Source organism: Caloenas nicobarica, chromosome 16 (assembly GCF_036013445.1).
Source record: "Caloenas nicobarica isolate bCalNic1 chromosome 16, bCalNic1.hap1, whole genome shotgun sequence".
NCBI classification, from domain to species: domain Eukaryota; kingdom Metazoa; phylum Chordata; class Aves; order Columbiformes; family Columbidae; genus Caloenas; species Caloenas nicobarica.
The window spans coordinates 12,952,984-12,969,453 of NC_088260.1; the positions used below are offsets into that span (position 1 = coordinate 12,952,984).

The 16,470-nt window shown below is 65.5% G+C and overlaps 2 protein-coding genes across 3 annotated transcripts; one reads left to right on the forward strand and one right to left on the reverse strand.

Annotated features, from left to right (window-relative positions):
- Positions 1 to 315: 315 nt before the first annotated feature.
- On the reverse strand, positions 316 to 4,713 carry WSB2 (WD repeat and SOCS box containing 2). Of its 2 annotated transcripts, none has more exons than XM_065646799.1 (9): positions 4,515 to 4,713; positions 4,209 to 4,380; positions 3,319 to 3,551; positions 2,503 to 2,634; positions 2,296 to 2,396; positions 1,883 to 2,055; positions 1,551 to 1,664; positions 1,019 to 1,126; positions 316 to 801 (listed from the first exon to the last, which is right to left on the reverse strand). In XM_065646799.1, the coding sequence occupies exons 1-9, from the start codon at positions 4,528 to 4,530 to the stop codon at positions 639 to 641; spliced, it is 1,212 nt and encodes a 403-aa protein (XP_065502871.1). In that variant the 5' UTR covers positions 4,531 to 4,713; the 3' UTR covers positions 316 to 638. The 2 variants fall into 2 exon arrangements, with proteins under 2 accessions (XP_065502871.1, XP_065502869.1); XM_065646797.1 differs by having other exon boundaries at positions 3,319 to 3,554; positions 4,515 to 4,711.
- A 1,856-nt stretch (positions 4,714 to 6,569) lies between these two features.
- RASAL1 (RAS protein activator like 1) lies at positions 6,570 to 15,979 on the forward strand. Its single transcript, XM_065646677.1, has 21 exons — positions 6,570 to 6,634; positions 8,054 to 8,110; positions 8,204 to 8,317; positions 8,414 to 8,475; positions 8,552 to 8,681; positions 9,550 to 9,631; positions 9,712 to 9,849; positions 10,073 to 10,161; positions 10,675 to 10,792; positions 10,885 to 11,038; positions 11,237 to 11,301; positions 11,430 to 11,542; positions 11,654 to 11,846; positions 11,929 to 12,066; positions 12,712 to 12,856; positions 13,053 to 13,228; positions 13,316 to 13,450; positions 14,208 to 14,343; positions 14,424 to 14,544; positions 14,616 to 14,674; positions 15,723 to 15,979. Exons 1-21 carry the CDS (start codon positions 6,570 to 6,572, stop codon positions 15,977 to 15,979), a joined length of 2,547 nt encoding a protein of 848 aa, XP_065502749.1.
- The last annotated feature ends 491 nt before the right edge of the window (positions 15,980 to 16,470 follow it).

The following is a 16,470-nucleotide window of genomic DNA, read 5'->3' on the forward strand; positions in this document are numbered from 1 at the left end:
CCACCACTGAACACTCACTGCTCTGCAGCACTTCAGAGCCCAGCGAGGACTCGCTGCCGCCCCGACAGCCGCAGCAGGAGCCTGCCCTGCCAGGTACCCCCAGGTCACTTCTACGAACCACAAGGAAAAAGGTGATGAACCATGTTTTATTCTGTCATCACTGCCATCCGCAGAGCCCTGCTCAGGTTTGTCCAGCTCACGCCCAGCCCAGGAGAGCAGCAGAGCCCACATGCCCCTGGGAACGGAGCTACAGCACGAGCCAGTCCCAGCGAGGGTCTTTTTTTGGGGGACAACAAAAGCTCTGCTCACCTTCACCCCACAACATTGCACTTGGAAGCAAAAGCACCTGACCCAAAACTTGCAGACAGCAGGGGGACAGGGGGACCCGCGTCCCCTGCGGGGCCACCGCAGCTGTGCCCCTCGCCCTCTGCGTGCATTTTTGCTGGGTTCTAGTATTATTACACAAAAAAATCCCTCCACGTTCACAGACACAGCCCCAAAACAAGGGGAATAGCAATCCTCCTGCCCCGCAGCTCACAAATCAGCCAGATGTTGCTGCTGTGCCTCCTCTGACCCAGGCCGAGCCGTGTCGGTGGGCAGAAGGCTCTCGCCTCTGCACCTCCGCTTTCCCCACGGCCTTAAAAAGTCCGGTAAGTGAGGAATTCCTTCAGCTTCCTGGGAATGGGGAGCGCCAGGACCTGGTACGTTGTCAGGAAGGTGCGCAGAGCTTTGCGACACAAGTGCTTTAGTGACGAGAGGACCCTCGGAGCGGTCCAGAATTGGACGTGGCCATCTCTGGTCCTGCAACGGGACCCAAAAAAGCCATGAGCGCAGGGCAGAGACTCAAGAAAGCTCGATCGCCCCCAAATATCCCAGGCTTGCAGCAACCACACGTTCCCCAGCCCAGGAAACCAGCCTGCACCCCCCCAGGGAAACCCTGAATTTGCTGAGCAGCCCCAGAGCTGCAAGAGGAGGGAGCAGCCACGTCCTTCTCCGCTCGCCTCTCCCGCATACGCACCCCGTGGCGATGAAACCGCCGTGCGGGAAGTACGCGCAGCACAGGCCGTTGGTCATGGGAGCAAACGCGACCGGAGACCGCATCTCCAATGCCCAGATCCTCAGGAGCCTGTGGACAGAGGGAGGGGACACGATGGCAGACCCACACCCCACAGCGCCTGCTGCTGAAGTGAAGCCTCTCGAGATCCCTCTCTGGGAAAGGATTTTCATCTTGTGGGCTTAGAGCATCCCACGAGTGTCCCAGCAAGGTGGGAGGCACCGTCCCCTGCGTGCAGACAGAGCTGGTGATGGTGCCGAGGGGCACAGCGAGGGTGGCACGGTACGGAAGACACGGCTCATCGCTCCGACAGGTGACAGCGCCCTGACCTTGCTACCCTTTGCCACAGCCAAGCCGCAGTGTCCCAGGCTGCCCGCGCTTTCCCTTCACACCGGGCATTTGTGGGGACCTGGCATGCGAGGTCTGCTCCCCCCTGGCACGTCCTGAGCTCCTGGGACCCTCTTCCTGCTGGAGGTCCCCAAGGGGGGTCACTCACCTGTCGTCGGCCACCGTGGCCAGGTAGAGCCCCTCAGGGGAGAAGCAGACGGAGCGCAGGGAGCTGGTGTGGACCTCACTGCTGTAATCCAGCGCAGAGTGCAGGGGGACGTGGCTGCGGGGTGGGAGAACGAGCCCAGCATCAGACCCAGGCTGCTAAAAGCCACATCCCCAGTGCTCCAGGGATGGCAGAGGGGCCAAATTTGTCAAGTCAGAGCCCCTTTTCAGCCCCTGGAGACAGGAGAGGTGGTGGCTGTGCCCAACTAGAAGGAAAGGCCATGTTCAGCCTCTCTGTCCCCCTTCCACGGTCCCCCACCACCCCCGGCTCCGTACCGCAGCGTCCTCAGCTGCTCCCCGGTGTAGGGGTCCCACATGATGACGCAGGCGTCATACGAAGCGGTGACGAGGAGCGCCGAGTCCGGCGAGAAGTCACAGGAGACCACGCTGCTCTGGTGGCCCTCCAGCCGCCGGATGAGGGTGTAGGACCGCATGCTCCACAGCAGCGCCTGCGGGACACGGCCAGGGGCTGAGCCTTCGAGCATCCCCGGGGCGGGTGCCGAGGAGAAGCACCTCGGGGTTTAAGCTGCAGGGAATTTGCTCCCAGCTCCTCCACGGAGAGCCTGGAAGGCTGAGAAGCGAGGGTGGCTCTGGCCTGGCCCCTTCTCACAGAAGGTTTTTGCACTGGGTGGGGACACAGAAGGCTGAGGAGAGCACTGGATTCACAGCTCCCGCCCAGTGAGACTCACCGACTTCTCTCCGGCCGCGGAGCAGAGCATTCTGCAGTCTGGGGAGATGGAGCAGCAATAGACCCACTGCACGTGGCCTGACAGCACCTGGACCTGCCGCCCTGGGGACAGCAGACACGCGGGTCACAAGAGGGGAGCACAAGAGGCAGCGCTGGGACCTGCTCTCCCCACACCTTTCCCAAGATGGAGCACGTAGGACGCCCCTACCATCTCTGCTCAGGTCCCAGACACGCAAGGTCTTGTCCCGCGAGGCCGACACAAGGATGAGGCTTCCGTTGGGAGTGAAGCTGAGGTCTCTGACCACGTCCTGGTGCCCCAAGAGGCTGAAGAGGAGGTGACCTGTGGAGAAGGGACGTGCTGAGCACTGTCCTGCCACGGGGAACGAGGCCGTGCCCCTCAGGCACAGGCACCCACGCTTGGGACAGGGCAGGGGCTCCTGATCAACCCAAGAAAGTGTTTGGGCAACGATTAATCATAGAAACGTTAATCATTTTGGTTGGAAAAGACCCTCAAGATCATCGAGTCCAACTGTTCCCCCACGCCTGGCACTGACCCATGTCCCTGAGAACCTCCTCTCCGTCTGTCCAACCCCTCCAGGGATGGTGACTCCAGCACTGCCCTGGGCAGCCTGTTCCAATGCCCCACAGCCCTTTGGGGAAGAAATTGTTCCCCACATCCAACCTCAACCTCCCCTGGCGCAACTTGAGGCCGTTTCCTCTGGTCCTGGCGCTTGTTCCTGGGGAGCAGAGCCCGACCCCCCCTGGCTCCAAGCTCCTTTCAGGCAGGTCAGAGATCAGAAGGTCTCCCCTCAGCTCCTGTTCTCCAGCTGAACCCCCAGCTCCCTCAGCCGCTCCCATCACACTTGTGCTCCAGCCCCTTCCCCAGCTCCATTCCCTTCTCTCAACTCACTCCGGCACTTCAAGGGCTTTCATGGCGTGAGGGAATCACCTCCCAAGGGGGAACAAGGGGAGAAAAACCAGCCTGAGGCCATGACTGCTCCTGCTGTCAACGAGGACCACTCACCTGTCTGCACCTCCCAGACCTTGATCTGCCCATCGTTGAGCCCGGTGGCCAGAATCAGGCAGGGAAGACCCACGGCGCAGGCAGGGTCAGTCTCCCGTGCCTCTGCCGCCGGCCAGGTGCTGAAGGCCAAGCCCCACACGATCTGGCCACACTCCAACGTCTTCTCCTTGGCACCCCCTCGGCTCCTGACCTCAGCTTTGCTGCCACGGCTCTTGCGCTCCGAGGTTTTGCAGCTGCTGGGGGAAAATAGAGAGGCATAGAATCATAGAATCATTTTGGCTGGAAAAGATGCTCAAGATCATCGAGTCCAATCGTTCCCCCAGCCCTGGCACTGCCCCATGTCCCTGGGAACCTCATCTCCGTCTGTCCAACCCCTCCAGGGATGGTGACTCCAGCACTGCCCTGGGCAGCCTGTTCCAATGCCCCACAGCCCTTTGGGGAAGAAATTGTTCCCCACATCCAACCTCAACCTCCCCTGGCGCAACTTGAGGCCGTTTCCTCTGGTCCTGGCGCTTGTTCCTGGGGAGCAGAGCCCGACCCCCCCTGGCTCCAAGCTCCTTTCAGGCAGGTCAGAGATCAGAAGGTCTCCCCTCAGCTCCTGTTCTCCAGCTGAACCCCCAGCTCCCTCAGCCGCTCCCATCACACTTGTGCTCCAGCCCCTTCACAGTTACATGTATATTTTCAAAACAAGCCTCAGCATACATCACCTTTTCCCTTTACTAAAATTAACTCTATTTTTGAAGTCCTGAAGGTTTCAACCAGCCGGCGTTCAGCCTTTAAGTTGCCCCTCCAGCAAGACGAGCGTGTTGCCCCCCAGGCAACCAGTTCCCCCCAGAATCCCACCCCACAGCTCCACGAACCCCCTTCTCCAGCCAGCGCCCCCCGCTCACAGCTCGGCCTCCTCCAGGGGCCAGGGGATCAGCTTCACCACGCAGTGTCCCTGCGACCAGGCGAACCAGCTGCCGTCGGGGGAGAAGGCCACGCTCCAGGTCTCGCAGCTGGATTTCCAGTCGTAGCGCTGGGGCCGGCCCGGCTTCAGCTCGGCCAGCAGCGCCGGCTCCTCTGCCCGGGGAGAACCGCCACGTTACCCCCCGGCCTGGGCCTGGCCCCGCTCCGCCCGCCCTCCCCATGGGGACGCGGGGTTCCCAGCCGGCCGGCCCCGGCCACCGCGGAGCCCGCTCACCGCCCCCTCTCACCTCCGCTCGGCTTCATGGCGGCTCCGCGGCCCGCCCGGCCCGGCCCCGGCAAGGCCCCGCCGGGCCGGGCCCAGGCCCGGGCGCAGGCCCAGGGCGGCGGCGGCGCGGGGAGGGGAGGGAAGCCCGGTCACCGCTCCTCCGGCACCGCCCGCCTGGGGGAGCGGGGAGGGACCCGCCGCCACCGCCCCCCGGCCGGCGGTTCCCGGGGGCGGGCCCGGGGGCGGCACGGAGCCCCGGGCACGGGTTCCCCCCCCGCCCCGCGCTGCCGCTCCCCGGCCCGGGCGTGGGACACGAGGCACCCGGGGAGCAGGTCGGGCGGCAAACAAAGCACCAGCCCGCCAAGGGTCGCCCCGCCCGGGACACCCGGCTCCCCTGACACCCCCCCGGGCGCGGGGCTGGCGCAGCGGGGGCTGTTCTCGGGATGCGGGTGCAGGGGGGGCGACACCCCAGGGGAACCGCAGCGACCCAGCACCCACGCCGTGACCCCCCCTGGCAGTGACCCCCCAAGGGACCCTGCACCCACATGGTGACTCCCCCTGGCAATGGCACCTCCAGGGACCCCGCACCCACATGGTGACACCCCCACGGACCCCGCACCCACATGGTGACACCCCCTGGCAATGGCACCTCCAGGGACCCCGTACCCACATGGTGACACCCCCACGGACCCCGCACCCACATGGTGACTCCCCCATGGACCCAGCACCCACATGGTGACACCCCCACGGACCCCGCACCCACATGGTGACACCCCCTGGCAATGGCACCTCCAGGGACCCAGCACCCACATGGTGACACCCCCATGGACCCAGCACCCACATGGTGACACCCCCTGGCAGTGACCCCTCCAAGGGACCCAGCACCCACACAGTGACCCCCCCCCAGCAGTGACACCCCCCCCAGCAGTGACCCTCCCTGGGACCCAGCAGCCACACCGTGACACCCCCGGCAGCAGCACCCCAAAGCCCCAGCATCCACTGGTGACACCCACCCTGGTACTGACACCCCAAAGGGACCCGGCACCCACACAGTGACCCCCCCAGCAGTGACCCCCCCGGCAGCAGCACCCCAAGGCCCCAGCACCCACTGGTGACGCCGGCCCTGGCAGTCCCCACCATGAGTCACCGCAGCAGACAGCTGGCCAGCCCGCCCCCACCTCCCCCCGAATTCCGCATCCCTCCAGCCCCCCGACTGTCACCGCTATGCCTGGCGGGGGTGGGGGGCACACACCAACAGGGCAGTGGGGACAGAGGGGACGTCCCCCCCACTGATCATCCCCCAATCCCAGTTTGGGGTCCCCAGTGCAAAAAGCCGGGATATGGGGAGCGTGGGGACGCGGGGAGCATTGTGGTGCTGCACCTGAAAATAACCCAGGATCTGCCGGTGTCTGGCTCAAGGTGTCCCCTGCAAAGGGGGGGACACCCAGGATGGGGGACACATCTAACGGGGGTCTCAGGGGTGCTGTGCCAGCAGCCCTCCAAGCTGGCTGCATCCTCCGCTGCATCCCCACCCCGAGGCTCACATCAGGCTCCCCGTGGCACCCACCACCCCGTTGGGGTACAGACAGAGCCCCCCCACCCTGGGGACCGTCCCTTGAGCCACTCAGCTGTGACAGGACACAAGCCACCACCCTCCAGTGGCTGACACCCCACCATGGCCCCGTGCCTCAGTTTCCCCATTGCTACGACACGAGAGACTTTACCCACACTGGTGGTCACCAGTACCCGGGGGGGAAAGGCCCCCATTGAGTGGCAACCTGTGGCCACCGGCAGGTCGCCACATGTCCCCTGAGCTGGTGGCACACGGCCAGGCCCCCCAGCTCGCCCGCTGCTGCGTGCCCGCGCTCCAGCTGCCTTTGTGCTCGGGCGCAGGTGGGAGCGAAGCGGCGAGAAAAACAATCGAGAAGAGGAAAAAGGAAGAAGCGAGAGCAAGAAGCGGTTGGGGAGGAGGAGAAGGCCGGTGCTGGCAGCCCCAGCGGGGGTGTGGGGGGGTCGGAGCACACCCATTGTGTCCCCCCCCATGGACTCCTAGGTGCCCACGCCGAAGTTCGCCGGCATGGCCAAAACCACCTCCCTGCACTGCCGGGTGGTGGAGGGGAAGGACCTGCCCGCCAAGGACGTGTGAGTGGCTCGGGGGGGTCTCACCCCCCAAATTTCCCCTGGCCCCCCACCCTGGGAGATGTGGCGGGGGGGTGAGAGGGCTGGGAGCCCTGGGTGCTCAGCTCTCCCTGAGGTTTTGGGGGTCCCTGCTTGCACCCATGCTGGCAGGGACCCAGTACTCCAAATCGGAGAGGGTCTGGGGGTGACAGGGGACTGCCAGCCCCCTCAGTCCCCCCCTCACTGAAAGGTATGAGCCCCCCAACCCCTTAAACATCCCCCCCAGCAGGGCGGGGGTAGCACTTGGGGGCACACAGCCCCCCGCACCCCCACATACCTGCTGGGCATCCGTGCCGTTGGAAGGGAGGGGCACTGAGCCGGGGGGGTGCAGGGAGCCCCCCTGCCTGCTCCTGCCCACAGATCCGCCCCGGCGGAGCGGGCAGCGCCGGTTGCTCCGGATGTGCCAGCCTGGCACCGCGGCGGCTGCCAGCGCCGGGCAGCGGGGCCGCCCCTGCCTCAGTTTCCCCACCCGGCAGGTGCTGCGCTGGGTGCCCCATTCGGGGGGTCGGGGCACGGCGGGGCCATCCGGACCCACCAGCACAGGGATGAGCTGCCCGGTGCCACGCCAAACCCAGCTTGGGGCTGCAGAGAGGCTCGGGGTGACCCGCTCTCGTCCGGGGGGGGTCGGGAGCTGTCACCCCCCAGCTTTTCCTGCCTGTCCCTGGCAGAGCGGCCGGACCGTGGGCTTTGCTTGCCGGGGGGGTGTTGGGGTACCCCTGCTGCTTAACGCCGTTCATTAACCAGCCACATCGCCCCCTGCACCCACGGCCGGGACCCTCCCGTCTGTCCCCCGCCCGCGGCTGGGACGTGGGCTGGGGTCCCCTCCCTCGCCCCCCGCCATCCCCTGCCTCCAGCAGCTCGGGATTCGGGGCTCCGGCATCCCGCGTCGGGGGCAGCCCCCGGTGCTGTAAATGAGCAGGGAGGGGGCTTTGCAGGGGAAAGCCCTGGATCTGTCCCTTGTCCCCTACAGCCCGTCCTCCCCCACGGAAGGGGTTAAGCCTGGGAAGGGCTCTGGGCCAGGCCAGTGTCAGCCTGACACTGGGGGTTGCCACAGAAACTGGGGCTTGGCTGTGCCGCTGGCGGGACACGGTACCCACGTGTGGGGGACACGGGGGGGGCGCAGGGCGGTGGCTTGGGCAGCGGGGGCTGGGACAAGGTGTTGTCCCCATCCCCGTGTCAGCTGCGGGGCTGGGCTGAGACCTGGCAACTCCTCTCACCTCCCGGGGCTGGGGTTTAAAGTGCTGCTCAGATCCGGCCCCCTGAGCCCCCGCAGCAGCAGCCTCCAGGTCGGGTGGGACCCCAGAGGATGGGTGGGACCCCCAGGTATGGGTGGGACCCCAGGTGGGGAGCTGACCCCTGCAGCACCCCCATCCCCCTCCCCAGGTCTGGCTCCAGCGATCCCTACTGTGTGGTCAAGGTGGACAACGAGGTGGTGGCCAGGTACGGGGGACACCCTGCCACCCTGGGGAGGGGACACATCAGCGGGGGGACAGGTGCTGTCCCTGAGGGGTGCAGCCACCTCTGCCACCACAGGACAGCCACAGTGTGGAAGAGCCTGAACCCTTTTTGGGGGGAGGAATACACCCTACGCCTGCCCCATGGCTTCCGCAGCCTTGCCGTCTACGTGCTGGATGAAGACACCATCGGGTAAGGGGGACAACGGGGGTAGGCACCGGGGACCCCCCGAGGGGTGGCATGTCCCCACCGGTGGCCTCAGCGCCCGCCGTGTCTCTGCGCTGGCAGGCAGGACGACGTTATCGGCAAAGTCTCGCTCAGCCGCCAGCAGATCTCGGCTGAGCCGCGGGGTGAGTGGGGGGCACAGCGGGGGGCTGGGGGTCCAACGTGGCACCATGGGCTGCCCACCCTGTCCCCCCCCGGCAGGTGTTGACAGCTGGCTGAGCCTGGTGCCTGTGGACCCCGATGAGGAGGTGCAGGGCGAGATCCACCTGGAGCTGAGGGTCCCCGAGCAGGGTCACCCGCGGGTGCTGCGCTGCCACCTCATTGAGGCCAGGTCGGGGGGGGGGGCTGGCGGGGCACAATGGGGGCACAGCCACCCTCAGGGTCTTATTTTGGGCTGGTGGGGTCTGGGCAGTGGGAGGAGGGGAGGGGATGGGGACGGTGGTGGCACAGGGCTCATCCTTCCCGCTTGTCACCAAGAAAGGCCCTCACTGTCTCCTGCTTGGGGACGCCGATGATGCCAACATGTGTCATGATGCCATGGGGCCTCAGTGGGGAATGAGCTGCTTTGGACACTGCCAGCTCTGCTCAGGGACAGGGACAAGGGGCATAGATGGGTGGCCCAGAGGGCCCTGGAGTACCTGGGGACAGTCCCCATCAGACCAGCTGGCTCTTGCACCAGGTTTCTCCCCTTTGGCTTCAAAATTTGGGGAAACTGAGGCACAGTGCAGCCTGCCCTTCTACTTTGCTCGGGGCGGGGGGTGTGCACACATGTGTCTGCGTGCTTGTGCGTGTGTATGTGCGTGTGCACACGTATGTGCTCACACACGTTGTGCCAGCTGGGCAGGCTGCTGGCAGCAGAGCAGGCAGCAGAGGCAGCAGCATCCCGCTGCCATGGCAACCAAAGCGGATACCAAGGCAACGGGATGGCCATGGGGACAGGCAAGAGGGACAGCAGAGCCCCCACACACTGTGCCATGTGGCCCCCAGGGACCAGGGGAGGAGGGGGTTTGGGGAGGAGTGCTGGGGAATGGGGAACCACTCTCACCAGCATCGCCCCAGCGTGTCCCATGGGTGCCCCACGGGTGCCTGCTGTGCCCAAGCAAGCCAGAGGAAACAGGAGACACTGGGGTACAGGGACCGTGCTGGCGGGGATGGGTCTCCTGCCCACTGCACCCCAGCTGACCCCCACCTCCCCACAGGGACCTGGCCCCCCGGGACCCCTCGGGCACCTCGGACCCCTTCGCCCGGGTGTTGTGCTGTGGACACACGTTGGAGACAGCCGTGAGTCGGGGTGCTGGGTGCTGGGACCCAGAGGCTCAGGCACCTTGTCCCCCATGGCCACCCATCCCTGTCCCCAGCAGGTGATTAAGAAAACCCGTTTCCCGCGCTGGGACGAGGTGCTGGAGTTCGAGCTGGCGGAGGGCGAGCCGCGGGAGGCCGTGCTGAGCGTGGAGCTGTGGGACTGGGACATCGTGGGCAAGAATGACTTCTTGGGACGGGTGAGGACCCCGCGGACACCTCCGCACCCATCCCCTCCCTGTGTCGGGGTCTGGGTGACCACAGGGATGGGAACAGGGGTATGTGCACCCGCCAGTGCCGCATCCAGACCCCCTGCGGGTGCTGGGCTCCCCTGAGAAGGGATCCCCACTGGCAGGGGGAAGCGGGGTACAACATGGGGTGCTGGCACATGTGTCCCCGCCAATCAGACCTCTGTCCCCCCAGGTCGAGTTCCCCCTGGACACCATCTGCATGGAGCCCACCAAGGGCTGGTTCCAGCTCCTGCCCTTCCCCAGCGGCGCCAGGGACCGCGGGTGAGCGCAGGCAGCACCAGCTCCTCCCCAGGCTCTATATATTTCATTAGAAGCATGAACTATTCAAAGTATTTTGTTTTCAACTTGCAAAGCACAAACACTTTAAAAAATTCAGGTTTTTCCCCTCTTTAATGAACACTATCTTGTTTGTGCCCTTTCAAAATGCATGGGAGTGTGCTGCAAGACAAAAAGCCGGGAAAATGAGCATAGAATATTATTAAATGATGGGGCCAACAATAGCCAGAAACAGCCATGGATGAGGGTCCTGCTAAGGCAAAAGTGTTTGTATTCCTGGCTTAATAGGGATGAGGATTATTGGCCTAGAAAATGTCATCCTTAAACTGAGCTTTAAGGTTTGCAAAATTGTAAGAAACCTGAAAATGTGTCTTTGAATGGAAAGGTTTAGCCAGCTTCAGAAACGGTTTTCGTTTATAATGCATGGGAAATTGCGTTCCCCCTGGGAAGGATCCGGGGGCGCGGGATGCAGCCGAGCCCCCCGCCGTGTTGTTGCAGGGGACAGCTGGGGGCCCTGCGGCTGGCGGTGCGGCTGGAGGAGGACACGGTCCTGCCCCCCCCGTACTACCAGCCCCTCATCCAACTCCTCACCGAGCCCGTCCTCTGCCCTGGCCAGGTGGGTGCTACAGGGTGGGGGGACCCTCGTGGGGCAGGTGGGAACCACCGCGGTGTGGGACCCGCCCTGTGCCCACCCTGCCCTCCCCGCAGCCCCCCGCTGGCATGGCCCTGGCCATCCTGGAGGAGGTGACCTCAGGGGACAGCCGGCAGGACGTGGCCACCAAGCTGGTGAAGATCTTCTTGGGACAGGGACTGGCCGTGCCCCTCCTGGACTATCTTGTCACTCGCGAGCTGGCCAGGACCAGTGAGTGCCAGGGCTGGGGGCACCACCTGCACCCCCCCCAGCTGGGAAACTGGGGTACCAGGGTCCCCCATAGGGAGAAGAGTGGGGCCACCAAAGGGGAGGCAGGAAAGGTGCCACATGTCCCCAAGGTCTGGCACAATGGGGCCAGCTGGGACATCGCCCCATGCCCATCTCACCACAGCCTCTGTGCCCTTTCAGCGGACCCCAACACCCTGTTCCGCTCCAACTCGCTGGCCTCCAAGTCCATGGAGCAGTTCATGAAGGTGAGTACGGGAGGTTACACTGGCCATGTCCCCGCTGTGCCATCCCGTGATGGCGCCAGGGCACAGAGCCAGGCAGGGTGTGTGGGAACAGTCTGGGGACAACGCCGGCGACTTCCCACCCCTTGCAGGTGGTGGGGCTGCCCTACCTGCACGAGGTCCTGAAGCCCGTGGTGAACCGCATCTTCGAGGAGAAGAAGTACGTGGAGCTGGACCCCGGCAAGATGGAGCTGAGCCGCGGCAGGCGAGTGCGGGGGGACGGTTTGAGGGGACATGGTGCCTGGCCCAGTGTCTCCCATTGCTGCTGAACCCATGGGTCACCTTGGTGGCTTTTGACCTGGTGGCATCCCCACAGGAGGATCTCCTTCAAGGGGTCCTTGTCAGAGGCGCAGGTGCGGGAGAGCAGCCTGGAGCTGCTCAAGGGCTACCTGGGGGACATCGTCGATGCCATCGTGGGCTCGGTGGACAAGTGTCCCCTCCTCATGAGGGTGGCATTCAAGCAGCTCCGCAGGCGGGTGGAGGAGCGCTTCCCCTCGGAGCAGCATGAGGTGGGACACGTGGGGGGGCCAGGAGTCCGTGTACCGCCAGGACCCCCACCCTGAGCCCTGAGTTGTCCCCGTCCCCGGCCAGGAGGTGCGGTACTTCGCCATCAGTGGGTTCCTCTTCCTCCGCTTCTTCGCTCCCGCTGTCCTCACCCCGAAGCTCTTCAGCCTCCGGGAGCAGCACGCGGACCCCCGCACCGGCCGCACGCTCCTGCTGCTCGCCAAGGTGTGGGGAGGGATGGGGACACTGGAAGGGACGGGGACTCTGGGGAGAGATGAGGACACTGTAGAAGGATGGAGACCCCTGGGAGGGATGGGGACCCCAGGGAGTGATGGAGACACTAGGGAAGGATGGGGAGCCTGGGGAGGGATGGGGACCTTGGGGACGGATAAGGACCCAAGGGAGGGATGGGAGCCCTGGGGAAGGATGGGGGGCCCGGGGAGGGACAGGGACCTCAGGGAGGGACAGGGACCTTGGGGAGGGCTGGGGACACTGGAGAGGGACAGAGATTCTGGGGAGGGATGAGGACACTGTGGAAGGATGGGGACACTGGGGAGGGATGGGGAGCCCAAGGGAGGGGTGGAGACCCCAGCGGGGAATGGAAACCTCTTGGAAAAGATGGGGACCCAGGGGAGGGACGTGGACCCCAGGGAATGATGGGGACCCCAAGGAGGGCAGTGTCATTCCTGTCCCCATGCCACACGCTTCTTCCCACACCACTCGGGGCCAGCCCTGCCCATCCCCAGGCCGTGCCACCGCGCCTTGGGCACAGCACAGAGCTGCAGAGGAGCAGCCAGAGTGGCATCCCCCCCCGCAGTCCCCACACCACGGCGGGGTACGGCAGCATGAGCTCTTCCCGGTGTGGGGCAGGCTCTGCAGAGCATCGGCAACCTGGGGCTGCAGCTGGGGCAGGGCAAGGAGCCGTGGATGGCCCCGCTGCACGCCGTCCTGCTGCCCAGCGTCACCCGTGTCACCGCCTTCCTGGACAGCCTGGTCGCGGTGGAGAGCACCGAGGGTGAGCGGGCACACTGTCCCAACACCCAACACAGAGGGGTGGCATCATCTGTGCTGCCCCCTGGCAGCATCCCCGGGGAGGGGGACACGCTCGGTGATGTGCGGATGCTGCCAGGATGGCCAAGGATGGGCATCCTCGGGCTGGGGGAAGTGGTGGCACATGGGGTGACAGCACTGCCTCTGTGCCATGGCCACAGCGGGTGAGGAGCCGATGCCACCAGCACTTTTCCAGCCCTCGGCCACCCTCAAGGAGGGGTACCTGCACACCCGCACGGTGCGGGGGGCCATGCTGCTGCCCCGCTTCGCCTTCAAGAAAAGGTACTTCTGGCTCAGCAGCGAGGCCCTCACCTACTCCAAGTCCCCCGAGTGGCAGGTGGGTGCTGCCTGTGATGCCCACCCTGTGTGGGGTGTCCCAGGGATGTGGGTGCAGTGAGTGACAGTGTTTTGGGTTCCCCAGGAGCGCTGCTCCATCCCAGTGCCGCAGATGCGGGCGGTGGAGAGGGTTGACGAGGGCACCTTCCAGCACCCGCACGTCATGCAGATCGTGGCGCAGGACGGCACTGGGGAGCTCCACACCACCTACATCCAGTGCAAGGTGGGTGCCCCCCAGCCCTGCCCCGAGCACCCCAGGAACCCCCCCACCCCAGTGCCCCGGGAGCCCCCTCCCCAGCACCCAGCTATGGGGCACCCCACGGTCCTGTGGGGACAATGGGAATGGTCCTGGTCACTAATCCAGCTCTACCCAGGCATGAGCTGTACTGGGAACACTGGGGTGGCCAACCCCAGCTGTACTGGGGTCAAGGGGGTGTCTGGGCCCTGGCTGTACTGGGAAAATTGGGGTATCCTACTCTGGCTTTACTGAGGTCACTGGGATACCAGCTCTGGGGTACTGGGATCCCTGGGGTATCCAGCCACATCTGTACTGGGGTCACTGGGATACCAGCTCTGGGGTACTGGGATCAGTGGGATATCCAGCCACATCTGTACTGGGGTCACTGGGATACCAGCTCTGGGGTACTGGGGTCAGTGTATCCAGCTGGATCTGTTCTGGGGTCTCTGGGATACCAGCCCTGTCTATACTGGGATAGCTGGGGTCCCAGCCCCATTTACACTGGGGTCACTGGGGTACCCTGGCTCCCACGGTGCCATCTCCCCACCAGGTCCTAGCTGGGCAGCTTTGCCATCAAACTGTCACTCCCTGTCACCTGGCCCTGGTGCCCATCCCTGCCAGGGGCCCCATCAGCATCGTCCATCCCCACCTCCGCCCTCCTCCTCCTCCCCGCCAGTGACTCCCAGTGCAGGGTGCCCACGGGTGCCTGGCGCGGCGCCATCCTCCCTCCCTGTCCCCGCAGAGTGCCCAGGAGCTGTGGCAGTGGCTCTGGGCGCTGCGACGGGCCAGCAGTGCCAACGAGGCCATGCTGCCCACCTGCCACCCAGGCACCTTCCGCGCCGGGCGCTGGACCTGCTGCCTGCAGCCTGCTTGCACCGGTAAGGCCGGCAGGGTGGGGGTTCCCCCAGGCAGGGCGTGCGGGGGTTCCCGACACCCCCGCTGTGGCTCTCATTGGCAGCACCCGGGTGCAGTCGGACCCACAGCACCGTGGCGCTGGGCGAGTGGAGGGACCCCCTGGACCCCGCGGCGGCGGCTCAGACCCTCTACCGGCACCTCCGGCAGGCAGGGGCCCGGCTGCGGTGAGGTTGGGGGGGACCCTGGGGGGTGCCTGCGGGCAGGGGGGAGCGTGCTGAGGGTCCCTCTCCTGCAGGGCGGCTGAGGGTCCTGAGGACAGCGTGAAGGATGAGCCCCCCGGCCCAGGGCAGGCAGGTACGGGCAGCCCTGCGGGGGTGATGGGGAATCTGCACCCCGGCGTGCTTGCTGGGGCAGCCCCTGCTTGGGGACACACCAATGCACGCTTGCGTATGCATGAACATGCTTGAACATGCGTGCACACACTTGCACATGCATGCACATACTTGCACATGCATGCACAGATGCACACGTGCCCACGCTTGCACGCGCACACAAGCACACATGCACGCAGTTGCACACGCAGGCACACTTGCACAGACATGAACACACTCACACAGGCAGCACACACATGCACAGGCATGCACACACTTGCAACATGCATGCACGCACACTCACACAGACACACGCACGTGTCCACATTTGCATGCACAGCCAGGCATGTACTTGCACGTACTTACACATGTATGCACACATTTGCACTTGCATGCACACACATGCACACACACGCGCACGGACTTGCACAGGCATGCACACGCACACACATGCATGTACACACATGCACAGGCATGCACACCCCCCGACACACACCCCACACCCACGGCCAGCATTCCACTGGTTCCCTCCAGCAGGGGACAGCAAATACATGCAGCCAGGGGCACAGGGATGGACACAGGGACACAGGGATGGACACAGGCTGAGCTGGATGCACACGCTCAGACTCAGCCCCGCGCACAGCTGTGCACACGCTGACGCACATGCGGGTGCATGCGTGGGTGCACACGCACACAGGGACACACTGGCACCCACCCGGGTGCCACGGAACGGCCGGAATACACCCAACACCCACAAAAACGTCCACCCACCCATAAACACCCCCCCATCCCCACGAACCCCACGCACACAAGCACCCCCAGCAGTGTCTGTCCATGTCGTGGGGTGCTGGGGGTGGGGGATGGATGAGGGGCCGTGGGACGGGCTGGGATGGGGGGACATGGTGGGGACATAGAGGGACGTAGCGGGTGGTCCGGGAGTGGGTGCTGGAGATGGGTGTCATGGGTGGGTGCTGGGGGTGGGTACCAGGGGTGGGTGCCGGGGCTGGCGCTGACCCTGCCGGGGGGCGCAGGCGAGCCCGTCGCGGGACGGCTGCAGGCGGTGCTGCGGGACCTGGACATCGCCCACGACACCTTCGCCCGCCGGGAGGGCGCCCCGGGGCTGCCCCCGAGCCCCCCAACGGCCCCGAGTCATCCCGTCGCCCCGCCGCCTGCCATTTGTACACCGGAGGCCGCGGCTGGGACTACAGCTCTGCCCCCCGCCCTCCCGCCGCCCCCCGCTTCCCCCTTCATCCCACCCAGGACCCATGTGCGGGGACAGCGAGACTGAACCCCCCCAGCACAACACACACACACACACACGCTCCTCTGTCCACGGGGGTGCCCCAAGTCCCGCCCCCCCCCCAACCCAGCATCCCCGCAGGGAGGGACCAACACCCACCCTTGGGACCGATCCTGGGGCGACGCCGCCCAGCACCCCGGGAAGGCAGGAGGTGCAGGGAGCCGAGTGGGGACACGGTGGGGACACGGGGACACTGGCCCGGCGCGGGGTGTATTCTGTAACACAGAGATGTACACACGGCACCAGCTGTACGCGGCTCCGTGGGGCAGCGGCGGGCGGCACGGGCGGCTGACGCGCAAAGAGGCCATGGGTAGAAAAAGAAAAGCACCAGCCCACGATGCTATTGCCACGGGAGCGGGGTAAACCGGGGCAGTGGCGGGGGGGACACGGGGACACGTGGCAAGTGGCACCGGGTGGCCCGGGATGGGGGATGAGCCCACCCGGCAGGGCTGCAGCATCGGCAGCGAAGCGGCGCGGGC